At 65.9% G+C, this 19,929-nt stretch overlaps 3 protein-coding genes across 4 annotated transcripts; 2 read left to right on the top strand and 1 right to left on the bottom strand.

Moving 5' to 3' along the window:
- The first annotated feature begins 1,378 nt into the window (after window positions 1–1,378).
- LOC128903623 (uncharacterized) lies at window positions 1,379–16,213 on the top strand. Of its 2 annotated transcripts, XM_054187635.1 has the most exons (6): window positions 1,379–1,510; window positions 4,764–7,036; window positions 13,371–13,407; window positions 14,630–14,774; window positions 14,876–15,014; window positions 15,992–16,213. In XM_054187635.1, the coding sequence occupies exons 2-6, from the start codon at window positions 6,893–6,895 to the stop codon at window positions 16,091–16,093; spliced, it is 567 nt and encodes a 188-aa protein (XP_054043610.1). In that variant the 5' UTR covers window positions 1,379–1,510; window positions 4,764–6,892; the 3' UTR covers window positions 16,094–16,213. The 2 variants fall into 2 exon arrangements, with proteins under 2 accessions (XP_054043610.1, XP_054043608.1); XM_054187633.1 differs by lacking the exons at window positions 13,371–13,407; window positions 14,630–14,774; window positions 14,876–15,014; window positions 15,992–16,213 and having other exon boundaries at window positions 4,764–6,879.
- Window positions 7,936–11,554, bottom strand: TMEM167B (transmembrane protein 167B). Its single transcript, XM_054187637.1, has 3 exons — window positions 11,449–11,554; window positions 9,871–10,002; window positions 7,936–8,397 (listed from the first exon to the last, which is right to left on the bottom strand). The coding sequence occupies exons 1-3, from the start codon at window positions 11,456–11,458 to the stop codon at window positions 8,315–8,317; spliced, it is 225 nt and encodes a 74-aa protein (XP_054043612.1). The 5' UTR covers window positions 11,459–11,554; the 3' UTR covers window positions 7,936–8,314.
- A 691-nt stretch (window positions 16,214–16,904) lies between the features above and the next one.
- Window positions 16,905–18,844, top strand: LOC128903624 (probable G-protein coupled receptor 25). Its single transcript, XM_054187636.1, has 2 exons — window positions 16,905–17,162; window positions 17,591–18,844. The coding sequence occupies exon 2, from the start codon at window positions 17,716–17,718 to the stop codon at window positions 18,796–18,798; it is 1,083 nt and encodes a 360-aa protein (XP_054043611.1). The 5' UTR covers window positions 16,905–17,162; window positions 17,591–17,715; the 3' UTR covers window positions 18,799–18,844.
- The last annotated feature ends 1,085 nt before the right edge of the window (window positions 18,845–19,929 follow it).

Raw genomic sequence — 19,929 nt, 5'->3', positions numbered from 1 at the left:
CAGAAGGGACCCAGCCCCACGGCAGCAGCCACTTGCCCCACGGAAAGGACCCAGCCCCACGGCAGCTCCTTGCCCCACAGAAGGGACCCAGCCCCATAGCAGCAGCCACTTGTCCCACGGCAGCTCCTTGCCCTATGGAAAGGACCCAGACCCACGGCAGCTCCTTGCCCCACAGAAGGAACCCCGCCCCACAGCAGCCAGTTGCCCCATGGAAAGGACCCAGCCCCACGGCAGCCCCTTGCCCCACAGAAAGGACCCAGCCCCACGGCAGCTCCTTGCCCCACGGAAAGGACCCAGACCCACAGAAGGGACCCAGCCCCACGGCAGCAGCCACTTGCCCCACGGAAAGGACCCAGCCCCACGGCAGCTCCTTGCCCCACAGAAGGGACCCAGCCCCACGGCAAGGACCCAGCCCCACGGCAGCTCCTTGCCCCACAGAAGGGACCCAGCCCCACGGCAGCCACTTGCCCCATGGCAGCTCCTTGCCCCACAGAAGGGACGCAGCCCCACGGCAGCTCCTTGCCCCACAGAAGGGACCCAGACCCACAGAAGGGACCCAGCCCCACGGCAGCCCCTTGCCCCACAGAAAGGACCCAGCCCCACGGCAGCTCCTTGCCCCACGGAAAGGACCCAGACCCACAGAAGGGACCCAGCCCCACGGCAGCCACTTGCCCCACAGAAGGGACCCAGCCCCACAGCAGCCATTTGCCCCACAGAAGGGACCCAGCCCCACAGCAGCCACTTGCCCCACAGAAGGGACCCAGCCCCACGGCAGCAGCCACTTGCCCCACGACAGCAGCCACTTGCCCCATGGAAGGGACCCAGCCCCACGGGACCCCCAGCTCCACGGCAAACACTCCACAGCAACCCTTCGCCCCACAGGACACCCCACCTCACAGAAGGGACCCAGGCCCACAGCCCTTCACCCCACAGCACTCCCGACAGAGAGGAGCCAGCCCCACAGGACTCCCCACCCCACGGGAACCCCCCACCCCACAGCAGCCAGCCCCACAGCCCCTCACGCCCCCCACCCCTGTGAGAGACCGGGGTGTCAAAATAACGCTCTCTAAGCTCGCTTGTATCTGTATAAAACTCCCCACAGGCCCAGGGCAGACCCGCGCACCCCCTACAGCCCCACACGCTGCTCCGCTGACCCGCCCCGAACCGACGGCACCGGACCCGCCCCGCCGCGGCCTAAGCGGGCGCGGTGAGGCCTCCGGGGGCCGCTCGCCCCAGCCTCGCTCTGGCGCACAGCCCCGCCCCCGTCTGCGCCGGACCAACCGCCGCCCGAGCAAGAGGGCAGGAAGCGCGCGCGCAGCGGCCGTGGCGAGCGCTGATTGGCCGATTCGGAACGACCCGCACGCGGATTGGTCGAGGGAGTCGAGCGAGGCTATAAAGCAGCGCGGTGGGGGAGCGTTGCCTTCCCGCCATCGCGACCCGCGGCGCCGTCGCGACTCGGGGATCGCGGACCGCCGGGACGGGGGACGCCGGGACGCGCGGGCCTGTGGCGGTGACTATCCTCTCGCTGTGCTCCGTTAACACTGCTCCTCCCCCCCGCCTGCCCTCCGCTTCCGCCTTCGCCCTGTGGCTTCTCTCAGCGGGGAGCAATAGAGCCGAAGCGAGCGGCGTCCGAGTGCCTGGGGGGGCTTTCGGCTCCCGCTCGGTGGAATCGCAGAGGGATGGTGACGGGGGTGGGAAGGGACCTCTGGGGATCACCCAGTCCCACCCCCGGCCAGAGCAGGGTCACCCAGAGCAGGTGGCACAGGAACGCGTCCAGGCGGGGTTGGGATGTCTCCAGAGACGGAGACTCCCCCACCTCTCTGGGCAGCCTGTGCCAGGGCTCTGCCACCCTCAGGGTGAAGAAGTTCCTCCTCATGTTGAGGTGGAACTTCCCATAGTCAAGTTTGTGCCCGTTGCCCCTTGTTCTGTCCCCGGGCACCACTGAGAAGAGCCTGGCCCCATCCTCCTGACACCCCCCCTTCAGTATTTATCAGCGTTGATAAGATCCCCCCTCAGCCGTCTTTTTCCAGACTGAAAAGACCCAAATCCCTCAGCCTTTCTTCGTAAGGAAGCAATTCTTGGCCGTGGGGGCGGTGAGCCCCTGGCCCAGGTTGCCCAGAGAAGCTGTGGCTGCCCCATCCCTGGAGGGGTTCAAGGCCAGGTTGGACGGGGCTTGGAGCAACCTGGGCTGGTGGGAGGTGTCCCTGCCCAGGGCAGGGGGGGGGCACTGGGTGGCCTTTAAGGTCCCTTCCAACCTGAACCATTCTGTGAAAATGGTAGGCGCAAACAGAACATTCTTGCGATGTCTTGAAGGCGCTACCAAGAACTTCGTTATTCCAGGGGAAGCGGCCCCAGACGGGGAGGATAACACACCCCCTCCTGTGGGGCGAGGAGACACCCCCCCCCCCCAGCCCTGTTTTCAGAACAACTGCAAAATGTCGGGTTTACAGCCGCCTCCGCCGGGCGGGGAGGCCAAACCTGGGAATACCGCGCCGTTGTGCGAGGGATAGACGCCGAGCAAACAACAGCCGCTGCCGGGGAAGGGGGTGCCCAAGTGGGAGAATTGGTGGCTCCGTGGAGCGTTTTCCAACACGAAGCTCCCATCTTCCTCCCCTGGCTGTATCCGTAGTGCCTCTTCCGCTGGTTTTAAAGGGCGCACTCTTCCATTTGGGGAACAGAATGGGTGGGAGGCCTTTGTTGCCCGCATGGCAAAAAAGAAAAGCGGCAGGACATTCTCCTGAAACCCCGGCTGGCCCATGGAATAGCAGAGCCCGGGGGCTGGCCCCGCTCGCCCCCTGGCACGACGAAGGGGAGGCGGAGAACTGGGAACGGCTCTTGGAGCGATTACGCGTAAAAAGGGGGCACCCAGGGGCCAAAGACCCGTTATCGGGAAGCTCAGACGAGAGGTTGGCCGGTCACCCGAGGGAACTGCCCGGCTTGTGTCTCAGCCTGCGGCCGCCGCCGTTAGCAAGACGCCCTCTTAAAAATGACCCGCTACGTGTTCCAACGGGTAAAGGGTTACGGGATGCCCGGCAAATAGACTGCGTCGGCCCATTCCGAAGGTCTAACGGGAAATATTATGCACTAGTAGGGGTGGAAATCGCGTCAGGCCTGGTGCGGGCTGGGGCCTCTCCCCGCGCCATGGGAGAAGGTGCCGTTAAAGCCTTGGCGCTGTGGTGTGGTGCCTTTCCGAAACAAGGGAACGTGGCAACCCGGCCGGTGAAACCCTGCCTTGCCCGTGGAATGGCGGGGAGCTGGCCCCGTTCGCCCCCTGGCACGGCGAAGCGGAGGCGGAAAATTGGGAACGGCTCTCGGAGCGGTTACGCGTCGGTTTAGTGCCGTGGTTTAACGCCTCTCCGCAACCGCAGTCGACCCGGTGGCTCCCACTTTACCGCCAAAGTCATCCAAGACTGGGCGAAAGAGACAGGAATTCCGTGGGTCGGGATGGAAGATGGGAATTCCGCGCTCCGTGTTACCCTCAGGCCGATGGGATAGCGGAACGCACTCAACGGCCACCTCAAGCCCCGCGAATCCGGGTGGGACGGGTGCCTTTGGGAAGCCGTCATAGTCGATGGAGCAGGGGGGGTGGGGGCGCAAATGGGCGTCCGAAAATTACAGCTATTTTGCCCACAAGCCCCTACCACAAGTCCCGGCGACACCTGGCTTGGCCCATCCCAGGAAACCTTGACGTTACAACGGGGCCTGGTAGAGCTGCCGACTGTCGGAACGGGTCCCCTCGCATCCAGCACGTCCCTTGAGAAGTATCCGAGGCATGAGAACGCCAAATCGATCCCAGATGGTGTCGCGTTAAGGGGGCGAAGTAGCTTTGGCAGAAAATAAACCCCTCCCTTGACGTTCTAACGCTCCTCACCGAGGGGGGAGGCTGGGCGCGGCTGGGTTTAAATCCTGAGGGACGCCCGATTCCCCACCGTCGGTCCAGTCGCCTTTAATTTATTACGCCGTTAGGACGCCGGGTACGCTAATAGCGGGCTGCACCATCAGCCTGGTCGCGCTCGTGCACTGGCACGGCCTGACTTGTTCGCGACGGCGTCTTCCCCCATATCCCCCCTTTCTCGGGCTATTTTTATACTGGTTTTTTTTTTGGGGGGGGGTTTTAACCTCCAAGGTGGAGTTTGAGCGCCTTTAGTCATACAAGACCTTCGTTGCGATTGGCGGGAAATCGTCTCGCTTGACGTTTAAAAGGTAGAGCTTTATGAAAAAAAAAAAAAAAATGGGGGGGCGCGGAGTCCGGGAGGAGCGGTCGCGCCTTGGGAGGCGGGTAGCCTTCGGGACGGAGGTGGCTTTTTCGGCGTTAAAATGCCATTAATCAGGAGCGTAAGCGGGCGCGAAGGACGGCATCACGTCGAAATTTGACAGCCCCCTTGGCTCAGGGTAGGGAGGACGCGGCTTATCGGTTCCGTAGGACCATCCCCTTCCCGTACCCGCTGGATTATCACCAGGAGACGGCCCTGGGATTTCCGTCCCACCCCGTCGTCCCCCCCCCGCCCCCGTCGCGTTGCTTCGCAAGCGATACCGTACAGGGAAAGGCAGATGGAGTGGATTCCTGGCGTCCCGGCTGCGGCCATGTCCTACCCTAGAAACTTTTTCATTCCGTACCTTTCCTCGAGGTGTGAACGATGCTGTATTTTGGCTCGTTTTAGTAATTATTCCACGGATGGATTGTCCCGCCTCTTTAGTAACAGCGAACCCGCTTCCCGAGCCGAACCGAGGGCGATTTTTTCCTTGTTTTTCTCTCTCTCTAGGCGCGGCCCACCGGAGACGCCGCCGCCGCCGCAGACCCTCCGGGAGACCCGCGCGTACCTCCGCGTTTCGCATCGCAGCGGTGACCGTCGTTTCGCTTGCGGTTTTTGAGGATGCCTCGCACCCTCTCGCCCAAGCTGCTCTGGGTAACCCTTTTCTTCGCCGTCAATCCCCGGCATGGCGTCGGCTCCTTAACTCTTCGCCGAGAAGGGGCAAACGAGTTTGTAGCTTTAGGCCGCTCCGTCGCCCGCCTGTTTAATCTCACTAATTGCTGGGTGTGCGGAGGGGCGCTGGGCCTGGAGAGCTGGCCGTGGACCTCCCTCCCCGTCTCTCCCAAGTGGTTGGTGAGCGGTTACGGCGCCGTCGGGAACGACACCTACTGGGAAGAGGAAAGCACGCCGTCTCCTTGGCCGGTACAATACCCAGCCCAAGGCCAGTACTGTCTGAAACGCACCCAGCCGGGGGGGACTTTCCTGGGCACGAGTGTCTGTAACTGGACCTTCACCTACGCCAACCATCCGCCTCCCGGTAGCCCTTACGCCGTGCCCACCACCCAAATCGACGGCCTCGCAGCCGAGGGGCCCCGATGGGCATGGGTGAACGAATCGGGCCACCAGAAAGCGTTTTCCGGTTTTTGGTCCCCGACGAATCTGACCAGTCGCATCGACGAGCCGTACGGACCAGAACTAAACACCACGTGTGGCTGGAGGAACGACGCGGGCGCTTGGTTCTGCCGGGTTACGGGCAGACCCCACCCCCGGCTCCCCTGGCAAAACCTGACGGTCCTCAGCCCTTTGGGAACGGACAATTCCACTTATTTTCAAGTGCCCTCCGCTCCCGCCGGGCTGTTCGAAAGCGGCGCCAAAGCTCTCAAAGGCCACCATTGGATTTGCGGCTATCGCGCTTATAAAGCCCTGCCGGCGAATTGGACGGGGGTTTGTTACGTCGGAATCATCCGGCCTTTGTTTTTCCTCCTCTCCGAAAGCGGCGATCCCTATGTCAAGCCGTCCCACGATCTCCCGCGGAAGAAACGATCGACGGAGGAGGGTCTGCCCATCCCGAGCAGCCAACGGTGGGAGAAAGACGACTGGCCCCTCCTCCGGCGACTCCTGGAAACCTGGAAGCCCAATGAGTTAATTAACGGTGCTCCGGAACCTATTTATAACCTAAACCGTATCGTGCAGCTCCGAGATGGTTTAGAAGTTTCTGCCGGCGAGATGGTGCGTGCCTCGGACGCGTTGGCAAACCCGGCCCCACGACGCCGCTTGGTTCCCGACTCCCGACCGGCCGGAGGAGGTGACGTTTGGAGGACGTTAAATTTTGATTCGAACCGTTGTTTAAAAATCGACGATAACGGTCGGGTCGTTCAAGAAATAGCCTCTAAAATAAGAGAATTAGCCCACGTCCCCGTTCAAAGCTGGGAAAGTCGGGAATCCGAGCCCTTCTCGTGGCTTCCAGGCGCCCCGGGGGTTAAGCGCAGCCTGTTTTACGCGCTGTGCGCCGCAGCAGCGTTGTTATTTGCGCTGTGTCTTGGCCTGGCTTTACGACGGTTCGTTCGGCACGTTGTAACCCAGAGACAGCCTGTAGCCGCCTCGTCGCCAGACGGCGTCAAGTACAGCCGTGCCGCGGACGAGCCGGAGTTTCCAGCTGTAAAAAATGGATGAAGGAAACGCTCTTTTCCTACTTTACCGTCTTCTCCTTCCATCGTTGGACCAACGCTGGTCCGTTCCTTGGACAAGCAACCTCTGAGCCGCGGGGGGGGGGGGCGGCGCGAGAGACTGGAACGGCCAAAAAATTGTCTCGAAAGCTTGTTTGTGTTCTGTTGAGGACTTTTGCTGCGAAGCGACGGGCCGTCTGCCGGGTTTATAGCCGGGGATTTGCTCCTCGGCCGCCGGCGGGATGCCGGGAAACGTGGGCCAACTTGCTGTAAATCCCCAGGAAGGCGTCTCCCAAGTTGGCTCGCCGCTGCCCGCACGGCGTACGCGACACCAAAGGGTCAGCGTTTCGGTTATCGGAGCAGGCGGATCGTGTCCACCTCGGACATTCGGCCCGGATTCGTCCCGCTCCCGACTCTGTTAAACCCGAGCCCAAAAACTCGCCCGGAGTTGCCGGCCAGCGACCGCCTCAAACGATGGTTGTCCCAGCAAAGGCCGCCGTCGGGCCGGTTGAGCGAAGGACGAGTCGCCAGAGACCCAGCGCCACGGGGACCCCCAGCGCCGTCGCGATTCGGCGATCGCGGGACCGGAGGACAGCGGGATGCGCGGCGCCTGTGGCGGTAACCGTCCCCTCGCTGCGCTGCGTTAACGCCGCGCCTCCCCCCCCCCCGCCTGCCCTCTGCTCCCGCCGCCGGCGCTCCTCGAAGGGCAATAAACCCTCCGTCCGCCTGGGGGGGGCGGTTTCAGCTCCCGCTTGGAATCCTTACCGACCTGTCCCGGGCCCAAGCGGGATGGAACAACCCCACGGAAGCCAGCCCCACAGGACCCCCCCCCACCCCACGGGAGCCAGCCCCACACAACCCAACCCCACCCCCCCCCCCCCCAAGAACCAGCCCCACAGCCCCTCACGACCCCCCACCCCCCCCCCCAGCCCACAAGAACCAGCCCCACAGCCCCTCACGACCCCCCCACCTCACAGGGGCCAGCCCCACAGCCCCTCACAACCCTCCCACCACACAGGAGCCAGCCCCATGGAGCCAGCCCCACATGAGCCCCCCACCACACAGGAGCCAGCCCCACATGAGCCCCCCACCCCACAGGGGCCAGCCCCACGTGAGCCCCCCACCCCACAGGGGCCAGCCCCACAGAGCCAGCCCCACAGCCCCTCACGACCCCCCCCCACCACACAGGACCCAGCCCCACACAACTCCCCCACCACACAGGAGCCAGCCCCACATGAGCCCCCCACCCCACGGGAGCCAGCCCCACAGGAGCCCCCCCACACCCCACAGGGGCCAGCCCCACAGGAGCCCCCCCCACCCCACAGGGGCCAGCCCCACAGAGCTAGCCCCATAGGAGCCAGCCCCACAGCCCCTTACCCCACGTGACCCCCCCCCCAACCCCACGGGAGCCAGCCCCACATGATGCCCCCACCTCACAAGAGCCAGCCCCACAGGAGCCAGCCCCACTGGACCCCCAGCCCCACTGGACCCCCAGCCCCACGGCAGGGAGCCAGCGCTGCCCACAGGGGAAACCCCACTTTATTTACACATCGTGGTCCAACAGTTACACCCGGGGGGTGACAGACCCCCCAGCTCCAGGGGGTCAGACCCCCGCTGAGGGGGGGACATCCCGCTGCTGAGGAGGGGCCCTGCCCATCCCCGTCAGCCCCATGGGGGGGCACAGTGTCCGGCGCTCACGGGGCATGGCCGGCTCGTCCCTCTCGCCGCGGGAGGGGGGACACGGGTGACCCCCGGAGCTCCCCTCCCCACAGCTCATCAGCGGCTGGGTGGCACCCACGGCCTGGGGACGCGGGGGGGTGACGCAGGGGACCAGGCCACGGCAGGGTGGCAGGGTTCGACCGGGGTCTCTGGTCTCGGCGCCGGGTCCCCGCGGAGTCACTTCACCACCAGGACGTAGAAAGCCATAAGGACGCAGGACACGGCCACCGCCACGTGCAGGCGGGTGCCGATGACAGCAGCTGCGGGGGCGGGGCACAGCGGGGTGAGGAGAGACCCCCACGTCCCCCATCTCGGATCAGCCTTGTGTCCCCATCCCAGACCTCCGTGTCCCTGCCCCAGACCCATATCCCTGTCCTAGGTCCCCACGTCCCCCGTCCCAGACCCTTGTGTCCCCTTGGCCCTGTCCCGGTGCCATCCTGGTCCCCTGCGTCCCTGTCCTGGATCCTCATGTCCCCATGTCCCTGTCCCAGACCCCCGTGTCTCCCTGTCCCAGACCCCTATGTCCTTGTACTAGATCCCCATGTCCCCACCCCACACCCCCATGCTCCTGTCCCAGATCCCCATGTCCCCATCCCGAACCACCTCCGTGTCCCCATCCCAGACCTCCACGTCCCCCATCCTGGACCCCCCATGTCCTCACCCCAGACCCATGTCCCTGTCCCGGATCCCCACGTCCCCATCCCAGACCATCCCTGTGTCCCCATCCTGGACCCCTGTGTCCCCATCCCAGACCTTCATGTCCCTGTCCTGGACCCCCATGTCCCGGATCCCCGTGTCCCTGTCCGGGCCCCTGTGTCCCTGCAACCCGGACCCCCCGTGTCCCCATCCTGGAGCCCTGTGTCCCCCTGTCCCAGACCTGCCATGTCCCCCCCATCCTGGACCACCCTATCCCAGTCCCAGACCCCCCCGTCCCAATCCCAGACCCCCCCGTCCCAGTCCCAGACCCCCCGTGTCCCCCCATCCCAGACTCCCTGTGTCCCAGTCCCAGACCCCTGTGTCCCCCCAGCCTGGACCCCCCGTGTCCCCATCCCGGACCCCCGTGTCCCTGTCTCAGACCCCCCGTGTTCCCCCATCCCGGACGCCCCCGTCCCAGACCCGCCGTGTCCCCCCATCCTGGACCCCCCTATCCCAGTCCCAGACCCCCCTGTCCCAGTCCCAGACCCGCCGTGTCCCGCCATCCCAGACTCCCCCGTCCCTGTCCCAGACCCCGTGTCCCCCCCATCCTGCATCCCCGAGTCCCAGTCCCAGACCCCTGTGTCCCCCCAACCCGGACCCCCCGTGTCCCCATCCCGGACCCCCATGTCCCTGTCTCAGACCCCCCGTGTTCCCCCATCCCGGACGCCCCCATCCCAGACCCACCGTGTCCCCCCATCCTGCACCCCCGTGTCCCAGTCCCAGACCCCTGTGTCCCCCCAACCCGGACCCCCCGCGTCCCTGTCCCAGACCCTCCGTGGCCCCCCATCCTGGATGCCCCCGTCCCAGTCCCAGACCCGCCGTGTCCCCCCATCCTGGACCCCCCTATCCCAGTCCCAGACCCCCCTGTCCCCATTCCAGGCCCCCGTGACCCCATCCCAGACCCCCCGTGTCCCCCCATCCCAAACTCCCCCGTCCCAGTCCCAGACCCCCCGTGTCCCCCCATCCCAGATCCCTGTGTCCCCCCATCCCAGACCCCCCGTGTCCCCCCACGCCGGCCCCCCCCCGGCCCCTCTCACCCTTGTAGAAGAGCCCCCAGACGCCGCGTTTCTCGCAGAGCAGCCAGGCGCGCAGCCGCGGCACCTTCCGCAGGTAGGCGCAGGTGCAGACCAGCAGCAGCCCGAACACCAGCAGCCCGTCCAGCGAGTACACTGCGGGGGGGGGCAGCAGTCCGGTGTCAGCCCCCCCAGGGGACCCCCACCCCCCCCCCACCCTCCCCCCAAGGCCAAGCTTCCCCCCCGCCCCCCAAGAGAGGACACCAGTCTCCCAGTTCCCCCCCCTCCAAAGGGACCCCGCTTCCCAGCTTCAGCCCCGAAAAGGGCCCAGAGTGCCCCCCCACACCCCGGCCCCTGTGCTCCCCCCGCCCCGGGGGGGCCCGGACCTCCCAGCTCCCCCCCAGAAAGGGGTCCCAGACCTCCTACTTCCCCCCCGCAAAGGGGAACCCCAGCCCCCCAGCTTCAGCCCCCCAAGGACCCAGACTGCCCCCCTCCTCAAGGGGGGTTCCAGCCTCCCAGCTCCCCCCCCCCCAGAGAGGACCCCAGTCTCCCAGATCCTCCCCCCCCCCAAAAAGGGACCCCACTTCCCAGCTGCAAAGGGCCCAGACTCCCCAGTTCCCCCCCCCCCAAAGGGATTCCAGCCTCTGAGCTGGCCCCCCCAAGGGGTCCCAGACCTCCCAGCTTCGCCCCCCCCCCCAACGAATAGGACCTCCGGCCCCTCAGCTTTAGCCCCCCCCACAAAGGACCCAGGACCCCCAACTCCCCCCAAGATGGGGACCCCATCCTCCCAGCTTCCCCCCCGCTGCCAAGGGGATCCTGGCCTCTGAGCTGACGCCCCCGGGGGTCCCGAACCTCCCAGTTCCCCCCCCAGAAGGGATCCCGGACCTCCTACTTCCCCCCCCGTCAAGGGGAACCCCAGCCCCCCAAGGACCGGGACTGCCCCCCCACCAAGGGGGGGTTCCATCCTCCCAGCCTCCCCCCGCCCCAGGAGAGGATCCCAGTCTCCCAGTTCCCCCCCTCCAAAGGGCCCAGACTCCCTAAGCTCCCTGCCCGCCCCCCCCCAGCGAAGGGGATCCCGGCCTCTGAGCTGCCACCCCCCCCCGGGGGGCCCCGACCTCCTACTTCCCCCCCGCCTACGAGGCCACCCCCCTCCCAACCCAAGGGGACCCCAGCCTTCCAGCGCCCCCCCCCTCCAAGGGGGAGCCCGGCCTCTGAGCAGCCCCCCCAGAGAACCCAGACCTTCCACCTCCCCCCCCCAGGGGGGGTCCCAGGCCTCTGAGCTGCCCCCCCGGGGGACCCAGATCCCCGAGCCCCCCTCTCCACAAAAGGGACCCGGCCTCCCCCCCCGCCGCCATGGGGTCCCGGACCTCCCAGCTCCCCCCCACAAAGGGACCCGGCCCCCCTTCCCCCCCCCCCCCCCCCCCCCGGCCTCTCCTCTGCCCCCTCGGGCCCTCCCAGCTCCCCCCCGCCCGCCGAGGGGCCCGGCCCTCCCCGCTCCCGCCCCGCCTCAGGCCTCCCCGCTCCCCGCCCCGGCTCCCGAGTGACCGTCCCCTCCTCGCCCCGGGGGACCCCGACCGGCCACTGCCCCCCCCGGCCCCTCACCGTTGGTCATGGCGGCGGCGGCGGCGGGGCCCCCCCACCCCGCGCACTCCCCGGGGCCGCCGCCGCTGCGCAGGCGCGGGGCCGCCGCCGCCAACGCGACACCGGAAGCCGCCAGGCGCCGCCAGTCGCGCGCCGAGGGCGCCAGGCGCGGCCAGCCGACGGCCGAGCCGCCAGGCGGCGAAATCGAACCGGCCGGCGAGAGCAGGAGGCCTCAATCGAGCGCCTACCGGGAGGAGGGGGTAATACCAGTATCGCCCAGTACCAGCCCCGCCAGCCCCAGTGCACCCACTCCCGCAGTAACCCCCCAATGCTCCCAGTAACCCCCGAGTGCACCCAGTCCCCCAGTCCTCCCAGTAACTGCCCAGTAACCCCCAGTCCTCCCAGTAGCTCCCCAGTGTGCCCAGTCCCCAAGTAACCCCCAGTAACGCCCAGTCCTCCCAGTAACTGCCCAGTGCACCCAGTCCCCCAGTGACCCCCAGTCCTCCCAGTAACTCCCAAGTGCACCCAGTCCCCATCCCAGCTCCCCCAGCACCCACCAGTCCCCCCAGTAACCCAGGGTCCCCCGTATCCCAGTCCCTCCAGTAATCCCCAGTCCCCCAGTAACCCCGTGTGCCTTCCAGTTCCCCCCTGCCGAAGTGGCGTCTGTGACCCCCTGTCTCCCCAGTGACCCCCAGTGCACCCAGTAACCCCTCCCCGTAACCCCCAGTGCGCCCAGTCCCCAACCCGGTTTCCCCAGTAACCCCCAACACCCCCAATAACCCCCATAATCCAGTACCCCCAGTGACACCAGTGCCCCCAGCAGACCCCAGTGCCAGCAGTGTCCCCAGTGAAACCAGTGACACCAGTGTCCCCAATCACACCAGTGCCCTCAGCAGACCCAGTGCCCCCAGTGCCCCCAGTGACACCAGTCACACCAGTGAAACCAGTGCCTCCAGTGGCACCAGTGTCCCCAGCAGACCCCCAGTGACACCAGTGTCCCCAGTCACACCAGGGACACCAGTGTCTCCAGTGTCCCCAGTGCCCCCAGTGCCACCAGTCTCCCCAGTGAAACCAGTGCCTCCAGTGACACCAGTGTCCCCAGCAGACCCCAGTGACACCAGTGACACCAGTGTCCCCAGTAACACGGGTGCCCCCGGCAGACCCAGTGTCCCCAGTGACACCCGTGCCCCAAGCCACGGGGTGGGTGCCACCAGCCCTGCGCAGGACACGTGTCACCGTCCCTTAGGCCCATCAGGGTTAATCCCGGGGCTTAATGGCTTTTGCTGGTGGGAACGAGGCCGCCGTCCCTGTCACCGTCACCGTCACCGCTGGAGCACACGGGGCCACCAGCCGGGCTGGGGGAGCCGGCACCCGGCCCCTCTCCCTGCGTCCCTGGCCCCCCAGGGCGCGGGGACAAGGACCGCCGGCAGCGGGGACATGGGGCTGGCGCAGAGCAAGAGGGTGAGTGGTGGCAGGTGGCTGGGACGCCCCGGGGGGACAGGGACACCCCCGAGCCCCGGGCTGGGTCCCCCATCTCCTGTGCTGGGGGCGGGAGGGGACAAGAGGGGACACCCCGAGACACATCCCCACGTAAATGGCTGGCTGTCCCCATGCCATCCCCGGCGTTCAGCCTGGGGACAGCCCCCCCCGCCATCCTTAGGTTCCAGAGTTAACGTGAAAATATCCATTGTCCTCTCCCTCCCTTGCACCCGGCGGGAGGGACACCGGGGGGGTGACGCGGTCCCCGCGGGGGACAGCCGTGGAGGGAGAGAGAATGCCCAACCCCGGAGGATCCATGGCTGTGCCCCCTCCGGTGCTGGGGGCGATGGGGGTGACAAGCAGGGACCTGGCGGTGTCTCCCACTGTGTTCCCGGCTCGGGGAGGACCCAGAGCCAGGGACCGGCCGCGTGTCCCTCTCTGACCCCGCTCTTTGCCCTTGCCAGGGTGACAACAAAGCCCCGAGGAGCAGTGCGGTGCCGGGTGGGTGCTGCTGGGGCTGCTGTGGGACCCAGGGGAATGGGGACCCTGTGGGCGAGGGGGACCTGGGGGGGGTGATGGAGAACCCAGGGGTGATGGGGACCTGGGGGGCAATGGGGGCACCAGGGACAATGGGGGCACCAGGGACAATGGGGACCCGAGGGGTGATGGGAACCTGGGAGGTGATGGGGATGTGAGGGGTGATGGGGACCTGGGGGGTGACGGGGACACCAGGGACAATGGGGACCCTGGAGGTGATGAGGACCCCAGGGGTGATGGGGTTGTTGGGGAGTGATGGGGACCTGGGGGGTGATGGGGACCTGGGAGGTGATGGCGATGTGGGGGGTGATGGGGACCCCAGAGGTGATGGCGATGTGGGGGGTGATGGGAACCTGGGGCGCGATGGGGACCTGGGGCACAATGGGAGCACCAGGGACAATGGGGACCTGGGGAGTGATGGAAACTCCAGGGGTGACAGGGGACGATGGGACGATGGGGACCTGGAGGGTGATGGGGACGTGGGGGTGATGGGGAGCTGTGGGGCAACGGGGGCACCAGGGACAACTGGGACCCTGGAGGTGATGGGGACCCCAGGGAGTAATGGGGACCCTGAGGGATGCTGGACACTCCAGGGGTGACGGGGACCCCAGGGACAACGGGGACCCCAGGGGACAATGGGAACCTCGAGGGTGATGGGCACCCAACGGGTGGTGGGGACATCAGGGACAATGAGGACCTCAAGGGACGATGGGGACCCCAGGGGTTGATGGAGGCCTCAAGGGGCGATGGGAGGACATGGGGACCGTAGGGTGGCCTGGGGGTAGGGACAGGGACACTTGGACACAGGGATCCTGGAGGGTGCCAGGTGCTGGGGGACAGCATGTGGGGCCACAAGCCCCAAGACCCCCAGGGTTGGGGGACACGGGGGCCGGTGTCCAGGATCTCCGCCTGTGGTGGCACGTGGTCCTGGCGAGGGAGGCGGGCAGGGTCACCCCGTCCCCTGGTGACCCTGTCCCAGGGTTGTCCCATCCCTCGTGGTCACACCATGCCCCAATGACCCCGTCCCCTGGTGACACTCTCCCACCGGTGACCACAGCCGTCCTGGTGACCCTATCCCATGGTGACCCATGCTCCTGGTGACCCCATGCCTTTAGTGATACCATGCCTCTGGTGACCCCATCCCATGGTGACCCCATGCCCCTGGTGACCCCCGCTACTCCTCCAGAGGGTGACGGGAGCGGTGTCCTCTCCCCGGACATGGCCACCGATGGCCACGAGGGCCTCATCCAGCCCAGGAAGGTGCCAAACCCAATGCGGGAGTCCCGGACCCACCGGGAGATGCACCGGGAGCTGCTCTTCAGCCACAGCAGGTGAACGGGGACGGGACATGAGGTGTGGGGATGGGACGGTCCCCAGGTTGGGTGGCCAGGCGGGGGTGGCCCTCTTGACGTCTGTCTGTCTCTCCCCACAGGGGGCTCCTCCCCCGGCACAGGGCTGAGCTCCCGCAGGTGCTGGAGAGCCGGCGGCTGAGGCAGCTGAGGGAGGAGCTGCAGGGACCCCCCTCCGACCTGGAGCAGCAGCTGAGGAAACGCCACCAGAGGCTTGAGGAGGTCTGTGCCATCCCTCTGTCCCCCGTCCTTCTGTCCCAGCCCTCCATCCCTCCATCCAGCCCAGCCCTCCTGCCTTCACCTCACTGTTCTCCATCCATCCATCCATCCATCCATCCATCCATCCATCCATCCATCCATTCTCCCATCCATCCATCCATCCATCCATCCATCCATCCATCCATCCATCCATTCTCCTATCCATCCATCCATCCATGCATTCATCCACTTGTGCCACCATCCATCCATCCATCCATCCATCCATCCATCCATCCATCCATCCATCCATCCATTCTCCCATCCATCCATCCATCCATCCATCCATCCATCCATCCATCCATCCATCCATTCTTCCATCCATCCATCCATCCATCTATGCATCCATCCATCCATCCATTCTCCCATCCATCCATCCATCCATCCACCCACCCACCCGTCCATCCATCCACCCACCCGTCCGTCCATCCATCCATCCATCCATCCATCCATCCATCCATCCATCCATCCATCCATTCTCCCATCCATCCATCCATTCATCCATCCATCCACCCACCCACCCACCCGTCCATCCATCCATCCGTCCATCCGTCCATCCATCCACCCGTCCATCCATTCTTCCGTCCATCCGTCCATCCATCCATCCATCCATTCTTCCATCCATCCATCCATCCATCCATCCATCCATCCATCCATCCATCCATCCATCCATCCATTCTCCTATCCATCCATCCATGCATTCATCCACTCGTGCCACCATCCATCCATCCATCCATCCATCCATCCATCCATCCATCCATCCATCCCTTCCTCCCTTCAGGGATGCACATGTCCATCCATCCACCATCCATGTATCCATCCATCCATCCATCTATATGTCCTTCCATCCCTCCATCCGTCCATCCATCTGTCCCTGCAACCATCCACCCACCCACTCACCCAACCCTGCTTCAGCCCCCCCATCCATTCCTTGTTGCTCACAGATCTGGGGGGTGGCTGAGGGAGGCCACACCATGGGGACAGTTGGGAGAGGCCACACCATGGGGACAGGTGGGAGAGGACAGGGCCCGGGGGCAGTTGGGTGATGGCTGGGCTGTTGGGGCAGTTGGGTTGAGGAATGGCCAGGGGAGGCTGGACTTGGCGGGTGGCCGAGGGAGGCTGTGTTGGAGGGATGGGTCAAGGTCATGATGGATGGATGGATGGATAGGCGGATAGGAGGATGGATGGATGGATGGATGGACGGATGGATGGATGGACAGGTGGGTGGATGGATGGAAGGATGGATGGATGGATGGATGGATGGATGGATGGATGGATGGAAGGAAGGATGGATGGATGGATGGATGGGAGAATGGTCAAGGGCCTGATGGAGGCTGGATTGATGGGACACCCCGGCCAGGAGATGGCCAGATCATGGGAATGGCTGATGGAGCCCAGGTTGATGGGACACCCAGGTCAGGAGATGGTTGGGTTGTGGGGACGGCTGATGGAGCGTGGCTTGATGGGACACCCAGGCCAGGAGATGGTTGGGTCGTGGGGACGGCTGATGGAGCGTGGCTTGATGGGACACCCAGGTCAGGAGATGGTTGGGTCGTGGGGATGGTTGATGGAGCCCAGGTTGATGGGACGCCCAGGTCAGGAGATGGTTGGGTCGTGGGGATGGTTGATGGAGCGTGGCTTGATGGGACACCCAGGCCAGGAGATGGCCGTGTCAGGGGGGTGGCTGAGGGGCCCCAGACCAGGACCCATGGTCGCCCCTCCTGGTCCTCACCCGCCGCAGCACGAGCGGGAGGCGGCAGCGGGGCCGGACGCAGCCCCTCGCCCCGAGTTCCTGCTGGTTCGGGACAGCCTGAGGAAGATGAAGCTGGCGGAGCCGGGCGCCCGACAGACCTGAGCGGGAGCCGGGGCCCCCCGACACATCCCGACGCTGGCACCGGCGCCGTCATTCTGGGAGAGCTCGTGGTCGGGGGTGGCCGCGGGTACCGCCGCCTCCGTGGCCCCACGACGGTGAGAACCAACGTGCCCGGGGTTGGAATGAGCTGGCAGAGCCCTGGGCAACGTCGCGGGCGGCGCGGGGACGCGGCGGGCAACGGTCTCACCCCGACCTGCACCTGTTCCGGCTGGAAACCACTACAAAAATATAAGAAAATCAAGGTTTTTTTTTTTTTTTCATCTGGGTTTTCTTGATGCAAATGCGCCAGGGGACAGGGACGGGGAGGGGGACGGGGACGGGGTGGCGTTGGCTTGGGTTGAGGGGGGGCCGCGGTGAGGACGGAGGGCGGCCACGGTGGGAGAGCCGCGGGACGGGCTGGTGGCCGGTGGCTCGGTTCGGTGCTGGTCCTACCGGCCCAAATGCAGGTTGGTGTCCGCCCAAGGCCTTCAGCCATCACCTCCAGCCTTCCTCCCCCGCCCCGCTCTTCCTCTTTCCCCCCTCCTTTTTTTTTTATTTTTTTTTTTTTTTTTGGAGGTGGGGGGGGGGTGTGTGTTTCTTTCTTCTCGTCGCGTTTTGATTTTTTTTTTTTTTTTTTCCTGTTTCCAAAATTAAACGCGCCTCCCCTCCTGCCCCTTCCACCCCCCCCCAGCCCTTGCCCCGTTGGGGAAAGGAAGTGCGAGAGGCTGTTTTTGAGCAAAAACTCAGATCAACAACCCAACCGCCGGGCGCGGCCAGCACCGCCCCGGCCACCGAGGAGGGCACCCGGCCACCGCCATGGCCCCCGAGGAGCTTGCCGCCTCAGCCGACTACGATTACCCACCGGTGACCAACGCGACGGGGAACGGGGAGGTCTTCTCCCGGTGGGAGGTCTTCTTCACCACCGTCTTCATCCCCGTCCTCTACTCCTTCATCTTCCTCCTGGGCCTGGCGGGGAACCTCTTTGTCATCGCTCTGATGGCCAAGAAGAGGCGGGGCCAGAGGGCGGTGGACACCTTCGTGCTGAACCTGGCGGTGGCCGATGTCATCTTTGTCTGCACCTTGCCCTTCTGGGTGGCGGCGGGGGCGCGGGGCAACCGCTGGCCGCTGGGCGAGGGGCTCTGCAAGGCCAGCAGCTACGCCATCGCCGTCAACCGCTGCTCCAGCATCCTCTTCCTCACCGCCCTCAGCGTGGAGCGTTACCTGGTCATCAGGAAGGTGCTGGACACCAAGAGGACGGGTTCCCAGCGGCACGTCCGCCTCACCTGCGGCTTCATCTGGGCGACGTCCCTCCTCTTGGGCGTCCCGGCCCTGCTGTACCGGCGGTTGGACGGGGACGACTGCTGGGATGAAGACGGAGAGGACTTCAGCCTGGCCATGGTCTTCCTCACCTTCCTCCTGCCCTTGGGGGTCATCTCCTTCTGCTACTGCTCCATCTACTGCCACCTCCAGCGCCACGTCCGGCTGGGCAGGGGCGTCCGGCGTTCCCACCGCGCCATCGTCACCATCGTGGCAGCCTTCCTCTGCTCCTGGTTGCCCCTCAACGCCTGCAAGGTCCTACTCTTCTTCCTCGCCAAGGGGACGCTGGCCCTGTCCCAGGGGCAGGAGGTGGCCCTGCGCTGGGTGGTGGCCGCCAGCACCTGCCTGGCCTTCGTTAACAGCTGCGTCAACCCCCTCGTCTACGCCCTGATGGACGGGCGCTGCCGGCCCCGATGTCCCCTGGGTCCCCGTTCCTCGGGGACGGCTCCCGGCGTGGCCGTCACCTCCTCCACCACCGACTCCAGCCTCGGTGGCCGGATCCGGACCAAGCCCCCCCCCGCCCCCGGCGCAGGGCCCAGCTCCGGCCGGCACCGGGGGTCCCGTGGGGCCACCCCGGGGTGAGTGTGTCCCCCCCCCACCTCCTCCTCCACCCCAGCGTCCCCGAGGCGCCACCGACGACGTCCCTGCCGACTGCCCAGGATCAGCCCCCCCCCCCCCCGGCCCCAGCGCCCCCCCCCCCCCCCCCCCCCCTAAAATCCTCATTCCTTCGGGAGCAGGAACCTGGTTTTAATCCCGATTTAAACCCAATTAATACAAATTTACCCGGATCACTAACGATATATTTTAGTCTTCGAGCTGTTTTTACCTCCCCGGGGCGGGGGGGGGAGGGGGGGGATTTGGGGGGGGGGAGGACGGGACGACTCGGTGCCACCAGCTCTGCCCGACGTGGGGACACGCTGAGAAAAAAAAACCCGACTTTTTTCTCCGAATCCTCCTCTTTCCTCCAAATCCTCCTTTGATTTTCCGAACCCACTATTTTTCAGCGTGGCCGGGGGTTCCTGCGCCCCCCCCCCCGCCCCCCCGACCTCATGCTGCCGGGCGAGGGGTGGCCGTGGGGTGTCCCGTCCGTCCCCCCCCACCCAAGACCGTGGAGGGACTCGGGGACGTTGGGAAGCTGCGGGTGGCGGGGACGGTGGCGGGGAGTTTGTGGAGGTGCAGGGCTGCTGCCTGCTCCCTGCCTGCTCCCTGCCTGCGTCTCCCCTGCCTGCTCCCTGCCTGCGTCTCCCCTGCCTGCTCCCTGCCTGCATCCCCTGCCTACTCCCTGCCTGCTCCCTGCCTGCGTCTCCCCTGCCTGCTCCCTGCCTGCATCGCCTGCCTACTCCCTGCCTGCACCCTGCCTGCTCCCTGCCTGCATTGCCTGCCTACTCCCTGCCTGCTCCCTGCCTGCATCTCCCCTGCCTGCTCCCTGCCTGCTCCCTCCTGCCTGCACCCTGCCTGCTCCCTGCCTGCATCTCCCCTGCCTGCTCCGTGCCTGTGTCTCCCCTGCCTGCACCCTGCCTGCACCCTGCCTGCATTCTGCCTGCTCCCTGCCTGCACCCTGCCTGCGTCTCCCCTGCCTGCACCCTGCCTGCTCCCTGCCTGCATCTCCCCTGCCTGCACCCTGCCTGCACCCCCTGCCTACTCCCTGCCTGCTCCCTGCCTGCTCCCTGCCTGCATCTCCCCTGCCTGCACCCTGCCTGCATCCCCTGCCTA

This window comes from Rissa tridactyla, unplaced genomic scaffold, assembly GCF_028500815.1.
Source record: "Rissa tridactyla isolate bRisTri1 unplaced genomic scaffold, bRisTri1.patW.cur.20221130 scaffold_533, whole genome shotgun sequence".
Taxonomy (NCBI): domain Eukaryota; kingdom Metazoa; phylum Chordata; class Aves; order Charadriiformes; family Laridae; genus Rissa; species Rissa tridactyla.
Note: the sequence above shows the minus strand (reverse complement) of the source record. Positions and strands in the feature narration are given on the sequence as shown.